This window comes from Gouania willdenowi, chromosome 19 (genome assembly GCF_900634775.1).
Source record: "Gouania willdenowi chromosome 19, fGouWil2.1, whole genome shotgun sequence".
NCBI lineage: Eukaryota > Metazoa > Chordata > Actinopteri > Blenniiformes > Gobiesocidae > Gouania > Gouania willdenowi.
Window position 1 is genome coordinate 17,001,885 of NC_041062.1, and position 7,836 is coordinate 17,009,720.

Sequence of the window (7,836 nt, forward strand, 5' to 3'; positions counted from 1 at the left end):
GATGCAAAAGTAACCAAACGCTCCCCGTCTTTCCAGGTAGTGCACTGGCAGCTGTGTCTGAGTCTGTTAGCGCTTCTGCTCTTCACGGTGCCAACCAAACCACCCTGCAGGCGGCTTCCGGAATCACCTTGTCAGCATTGGGATACGCTACAGCCCTCATGCGGATTCTGATGGGGTCCCGTGTTGTAGGCGAGCCACCGCTTTCACTCTCCACTCGTCGTATCCACACAGTTGGCTTTCAAGGAAACCCATCTGACTTGCTTTGCTCAAGTCAATCCAGTCAAGCCTACAGTGCCAACCATCAGTCATTCCCCACTGATGAATCTACCACTTCTCACTCTTGTCAGTTTGACATCCCACCATCCCTCACTGCGCAGCTGAAAGGTCAAAGGTCTGAGCTGGTTCAGGTGCTTTTCAGCACAGATGAAAATCTTCATTCTATTCCTTTGCTCAGTGGAGCCAAACCTTCAATCTCCACCAATCTTGTTGCCATGGAACTCACTACTCCACACGGGGACCCCATAGTTATCAAAGATTTGGTCCCCAAACGAGCGATACAAGTGAAACTACCAAACAATGACCCTTTGGAGCGGGGTGATGGTGGTGGAACTGGGAGAGTAAAAGAAACTGACAATGGCCCATGTCTAACTGTGACACTCCCAAATGAAGGCCAGTTGAATTTCACAATAAAAGCACTGGAAGATCTTGCTGAAGACAGTGGTTTATACATCTCCTTCAACTTCAGTCTGAGTACAGGTACAGTGCCATTTTAAAAGCTAATTTCTAAATTATCTTACAGTTTAATGTCATTAAAACTAAATCAAATTCTTCATCTATGCTTTGACACATTGATCAACCATAACAATGACTAATTTTCAGTTGCCTGACATATCAGGGAATCCCTTTCTTTCATAATATGTACAGTTGATGATCTTTAAGTGTTCTTCAATCGCTGATGCATTAAATGCACAAATATTACAACTTTGCCAAAATCTGTTTTCTTGGTTCTAACACAACCTTCATTTCAGGCTTAGATACAGACTATACAGTATGTCCTCCTTCCACTATTTTGTGCAAACAGCCCAGATTACATAATATTTTGAGGCAAATGCACTGAATAGATAGCTTGAGTTATTTTGCTTGGTTAACAGATAGATAGATCAAATGTAACGTTCATTGTTCACACAGTTAGGTTTTTAAACATGCAATTCAGCCTTGAAATGGACCAAGTAAGATACTACCTATAAACTTCGTAGCATATCCTAAAGAATCATTTATAGTTTGGCAAAAGCACGTAAAGTAAAACTTTCATGAATGTCATGCTGTTACTACAAATTGGTGCAATTTTGTTGTTACAACATGTGGTTTTGTGCCTATCTTGTGCCTACACAGTAAAATTTCACATTTTTTTACTGTGCTGTAATGGGAACAAATCAGATGGTGAATACTGCCAGGGGAAGTTCACCAAGAGAGCAACATCCCAGTCCTCTAAGAGCCTCACATTATATCTCTGTGTATCTGCATACATTTTTTATCATTAACCCTGATCTCAAACATCTCTAGGAGCTTCTCCAGTGAATCAGGGACATGTCAAGATAGAACTAAATTCTGCACTTTTTGAGACTAACGCATCCCAGGATTCCCTGGTGAGAGAGTGGGATCTCAATCTCACAGTAAAGGCCTCTTCTTCCTCCTCGGAGAAAGCCATCTTTCTCTCTCCACTGTGAGTAATTTTTTTTTTTTTATATCTTTACCTCTGTTCTGTTGTTTTGACATGCTTCACACAGACATCTTTTCTCCCCTGTAACAGACTCAACGGGACAGAAAAGCCCCTTTCTGTCAATTTGACGTCTTCTCTGGGTGTTGGAGGGCCAGTGCACGTGTCAGTGTGTCTGTTCAGCACGAGGTGTCAGTACTATGACGTGAAGAAGAGGAGCTGGAGCAGTAGGGGACTTCAGCCGCTGGAGGGCAGCACACTCCGCACGGCTCACTGCCTCACTCAGCATCTCACCATGTTTGGGGCCAGTGTGGTTGTTCATCCTGGGGCTGTGGTTTTGTTACCACCGGTATGACTCAACGTTACTGCAGCTTTTCCACCAGTTCTGAATAATCACACAAACTGATCACCTCAAATGAACAGTGAGAGGTAAAGTCATTGAGCTTTTATATGTCTTGTGTTTGTAGTCTGCAGGATCCACGCAAAACATGCTGGTAGGGATTGTGTGTGCAATCCTGCTGCTAATCCATCTACTGACGGGTCTTATTTCAAACAAATTGGACCATTTGGAAAGCCAGAGACTGAACCAGGTCCCATTGTGCGGTCGCACTGGCCTCTACCACTATAGGGTGATAGTCAAGACAGGCAGTAGGCTTGGATCAAGTAAGGAAACACTATACAGCACATTATGAAAATAAAATGCAGATAACTCACTATTTGGATAACTTTTCTCCACGGTTTGAATCCCCAGGCACCTCAGCACATGTTGGCATTAATTTATATGGATTGAACAAGAGCGGCTCACGCCATCTGCAGAGGGAGGGGGCTTTTCAGCGCAGTGGCTTGGACCAGTTTCATGTCGAGACAGAAGACAACCTGGGAGAGGTTTGGAAGATTCGCCTCTGGCATGACAACACAGGTATCGATGAAAAGCCTACTATGCAAATATACAATTATATCACCTTGACATGTTATGGATTTGGGTCAAATACATTTTTCAATTACAATTATGTTTTCAATTACCTGTGTTCAATTGCAATTCAATTACAATTACAGTGACCAGCATTTTTTCATCCTCTGAAAGTCAATTACAATTACATTCTCAATTACTAAAGTTAAATTAAAATAATCACAATTACGGAGCCTGAAATAAATGCCCTAATAAAGTTAACCTTCCTCTTGTGTTAGCTTTCTGTTAGCATCACTTATGATAACAGGTCCTAAATCAGATGTAAAATACACTTAAAACAAATATATAACATCTAATTTCTTTCTTATCTATTGGTTACCTTAGGCTTCCTAATAAATGAAAATATAGGTTTTAATATTTTTAGTGTGAGCGTCAGAGACTTTTTTGTGTCATACTAGTAGATTTCAATTTTTTTTAATGATAAAATGTGGGAAAGCTTGTAATGAAACATATTCACTACATATGTGTAGAACTGTACATATAACTGTAACATGGTTCCGCAGTTTTAAAATATAATTGATATTTTTATAGAATTTTCATGGCAATTACAATTACACAATGTCAGGTATCTAAACTCAATTAGAATTTAATTAAGATTACAACAGCAACAGATTTTTAAAATCACAATTACATTTACGCTATAATTGTAATTAATTATCAATTACATGATTACAATTATAAGTGACCCCAACCCTGATGTAATGTATCAAATGTTTGATTAAATGTGAGAATATGCTGAATTTTCTCATGTAAAGCCAAAATTCTAAAGACTGTAAATAATCCAAAAACTCTGCAAATTGTTGATTTTAATGCTTGGGTAAACACAGGTTTGGACCCATCATGGTACGTCCAGCATGTGGTAGTGTGGGATCTTCAGACAGATCATTTGTTCTTTTTCCTGGTTGAGGACTGGCTCTGTGTGGATAATCAGAAGAATGCTACTGTGGAGAGGGAAGTGCTAGCCTCATGTAAGCAAATCCATTTTACTTTGAAATACTTCTTGAATAAATGGCTCACATTAGTCATGTTGTTGCTATCCATCGCAGTCCAATGACAGTTGGCCCATATGTTTCATAACAATTATTGAACTATTGTAACCTGATATTTTATTTATGGGATATAGGTTGTGCTGTACCTGGGGAAATTTGTGCAGCCAGATAGACTATGATGACTATGATGTTGTAAGTCTATGTGAGTTCGTTGTGGCTTCATTGACAGCTGAGATATCCTAGCATCTGCCCAACCCAATTCCCTGGAATCCAAACCCGCACTTATAAAAGATAAATTATCTGCAAAAGGCTAAGCCTGATACCCAAACAACACTGAATTGTACATCTTGACAGGCAAACTTGTGACTTTACTAGATGCACTTGTTTTTCCATGTAGTAGTCATTTTCATCTTGTTATAACATGCAGTTGTGAGCCAATAAAGCTCTATATTGCTTCTTTGGACTGAGCCTCACTGATACATTGGCTATCTTCCAATCAGGTCATCATCTCATCTCAAAAGTTTGGTGCCAGGGTTTGATCGCAAGCTTTGCTTTGTTGAGCAATTTACTCCAGACCTGTGTGGTTTAGAAAGCGCAACCAAGAGTATACTTTGGAGATTTCTGAATTATCTTTCTGCTCTGAATAATGTCACAATCAATAAAGAATGAAATTCGCTAAATTGAACCAAAAAGCACAAAGATCTCTGTTTTTACAGGTCCAGAGGAGCTCACGCAGTTCTGCCGGGTGCTGACTGCCCAGGTGATTTTTGGTGTGGTGGAGCACCATCTCTGGTTGTCTTTTTGGACCCGTCCCGCTCACAGTCGTTTCAGCAGGGTTCAAAGGGTCACCTGCAGCGCCCTTTTGCTTCACCTTTTCCTAGCATTGAGTGCTTTATGGTACGGGGTTGTTGGCAGCAAAGTCCACGGGTGAGATGATGTTCAAAGGCAAATAAATATGTCAGGATTATTCAGATAAATGGCATTTTACCAGAAATTCCTCATAACTAATGATTAAAATGGTTCTATTCTCTCTAGTGAACCTATATCCACCCATCTGCTTGTTAGAAGGGAGGCAGTTACTGTGGGGATGATGATTGCTGTGCTGCTTTTTCCTCTTCAATGGATCCTTTGTTTTTTATTCAGTAAAGCTCAGATTCAGGTAATTCAACACACCTCTAAACCAATTCCAGTCGAATGAATCAGCAAATATTATTTGCTAAATTGACTTGGTTAGATGATAGCTATAACAATATATGACTGCACTATTTATTCAACAAAAAGTGATTTGTCACAATTTCTTATTTTCTAATAGGTGAATGAGGATCCTTTGGATCCCGCCTCTCCTGTCTGCCACTCTGTGGAAATGGATGATCATATTGGCCAAACAATTCTCTCTGAACCATCTTTCCTTTCACTGCCGGACTCGTCTTGCCAATTCAGAGACACTCCTTCATCAGTGAGAAGGATTTTAATTAAAAAATAAATAAATATGTAATTACTAGATTAAAATAATGAGTAGTTGTGAAAAATTATGTTCTCACATTCCAAGTTACCTTCTGGTTCTTCTAGTTGCTGGAGAGCAAAGTCATTGACTCCAGTATTCTTGACTTCTGGGCTGTCTCTGGTTTGGCGCATCCGACAGATGGAAGTTGTCAAGAGGAAGGGATAGTGGCATGGCCATCATGTGACAGCCTTCTTAAACCTTCCACAAAGACTATAGAAGAATCTGACCTGAGCAACCCACTTTGTGTCCACACCTCAACGCACCAGCTGAGGCGGAAAAAAGCTGTAATGCAACTCCATCTGGCACCGCCCATGCGTGCAGTCTGTTCCACTGCATGTCTTTCCTCCTCTTGTGCATTTTCACCATCGGGGGAAACTTCCTCTCATTCTCGTGTGGGGGGCCAGAAGACCACAATTACAAATGGGAATCCAGTTCCAGTTCAAAATCACAATTTGACAACACATCTGACTCTCTCTGGTAAGAAAGAAATGTATGACTTTGCCAATTGCAAAAATCTATTGTAATAGCCAGGTTTCAACCCATAGAGGGCAGTCACTCTGACATTTTACAACAAAATATGCCAAATTGAAAAACTTTGACTTAAATGTTGAAAGTTGAACCAGGGTCAATCAACAGCACTACTTCATACCAAACTACATTTGTATTCAGCAGAAAAAGTGGTTTGGGGGTTTGGTTACTCTTTAAATGCAATGCATTGATAGTTTGTCTAGCAGTGGTGCTTTTAGCTACTGTATATTCATACGCACGAGCCCCGCAGCTCCCAAGTTGAGAGCTACATATGGGTCTTTACTAGTCAATAGCTTGGTAAACTGACCACATGTAAATATACCTTTATAATGCTTTCTACTTTATCTCCGTCAAGGATTTACAATCAAGCCACATTTCCTATCAATTCCTGTCAGACTTAACATCAAAGCCACTGTACAGGCTTGAGTTTCAGAATCCTTTGATAGTTTGCATTTACAATTAAAAAAAATTCCCAGAAGGTTACATATTTAGTTTTTTTTAACACTTCCAACGATTCTTCAAAACATATTGTTTCATGCTTTTTTTTTCTAGAGGAGGATTTGCTGATGTCCATAGCTGCTTTAGAGAGCACAGCAGATGCAACACACAGTAATTCTGACAGTGGTCGAGACTCTCCAAGAACTGACTCATCATTCTCAGCCATGTAAGGCGTCCTCTGCGTCACGCATCCGTTCGTGCAAGCAGGTTCCGTGTTGCAGAGGACTTTATAATTCATAGATTTCACTGTGTTGCTCTTTCCCAAGGCGGAGCCTTTCTTGCAGCAGCTGGTCGGAACAAAACGAAATACAGTCTCTGTATGGATCTGATATCAGGAACCCAGGTCCTGTGTGTGCTTTACAGTATGGAGCAGGACTATATAAGAGTCCCTCTGAGTTGTCTGTTGACTCAGTGGCAAGCACGTTCCTGCCAAGCACATCTCCTAACTCCACGCGCTCTTCATCTACCACACGCATAGGTACAGAGTTTGTTAACCACTCTTCTGTCTGTTAGAAGAGATTAAATCTTTGTTAAACACATCAAACTCACAATGTTCATCTACAGAGGTATATTAATCTTATCCTACGATGAAAAGAGATTAAAGTATGACTAAACCAAAGAGACATGGCCAAGAGAAACCTTTTACTCTTTTACAAATGATCAGATACCACTAATCCTGAAGATTTCATTACGCTACCAGATAGTTCAAGGGATTTATCGAAACAGGTAATTCAGAGTGTTCACACTGCTCTGTGTAATTTGTATTGAACATTGGTGCAAAGCAGCCATGAAACTGCTTCGCCCCATTTAAACAAAACAACACAGGAGGTGGTGTAACAACCAAGCAACCAAAACGGTCACACAATGTATCAGGTTTTTTCATGCTCTTGCAGGGCTTGTTAAGCTCATGGTTATCACTTTCTGGTAACCAGTGCCGCTGCTTCTTGCTATCGTCAAAAAATACTTCACAATCGACGACCGATACCGGGCAAATGCCAAATGAACGCAAAAACTTACATTGAAGAGTCTGAAAACAACAGAGGTCAAAATAAGAAGCAACATTCAACAGATTAGACGAGATAGTAGCTTTACATCAACTAAATGAGATACAGATACTGTATGTATGAAACTATAAAGAGGAAACTTAAAAATAAAATTCATCTTAAACAGGCTTTTCTTAAAGGTCTATGAGCCATAAAATGTGCTTAGACCTAGCCAACTTTACACAGGATATAAGACATGGGCCACCGTTGACAGGTTAGTTAATAAAAGTAAATGAGTATGATGACACTTTTATCATGGATTGTGAGTTCAAGATCCAAAAGCAAAGTACCGGTAACCCAATAATAAGATGCACATTTAAAACAATGATAAAGAAAGAACATAAGATGTTCTTATTATGGGGAATTTAAGGTATTTCAAGAGCTCAAGGCAATATAAATACAGAAAACAATATTAATAGTCCAAGGATCTTTTGGAACAGAATGATGCTGTCCTCAGTGTGTTTAATATAGATCAGGGGTGTTAAACTCATTTTAGTTCAGGCGCCAAATACAGAGCAGTTTGATCTCAACTGGGCCACAGATTTTATGTGGAAAAACAAGTCATTTCAACATTATAGTGACCTAGT

General features: G+C 39.8%; 1 protein-coding gene across 1 annotated transcript in view; it reads left to right on the plus strand.

The window, feature by feature from the left end:
• pkd1b (polycystic kidney disease 1b) overlaps window positions 1–7,836 on the plus strand; it is a 31,391-nt gene that overhangs the window by 15,121 nt on the left and 8,434 nt on the right. The window contains exons 19-30 of the mRNA XM_028475729.1: window positions 37–756; window positions 1,564–1,723; window positions 1,901–2,066; window positions 2,185–2,380; window positions 2,469–2,636; window positions 3,515–3,655; window positions 4,393–4,603; window positions 4,712–4,835; window positions 4,989–5,132; window positions 5,246–5,657; window positions 6,261–6,372; window positions 6,473–6,684. Of these exons, the coding sequence (XP_028331530.1) occupies window positions 37–756; window positions 1,564–1,723; window positions 1,901–2,066; window positions 2,185–2,380; window positions 2,469–2,636; window positions 3,515–3,655; window positions 4,393–4,603; window positions 4,712–4,835; window positions 4,989–5,132; window positions 5,246–5,657; window positions 6,261–6,372; window positions 6,473–6,684 (2,766 nt within the window). The remainder of the gene's footprint in view (window positions 1–36; window positions 757–1,563; window positions 1,724–1,900; window positions 2,067–2,184; window positions 2,381–2,468; window positions 2,637–3,514; window positions 3,656–4,392; window positions 4,604–4,711; window positions 4,836–4,988; window positions 5,133–5,245; window positions 5,658–6,260; window positions 6,373–6,472; window positions 6,685–7,836) is intronic.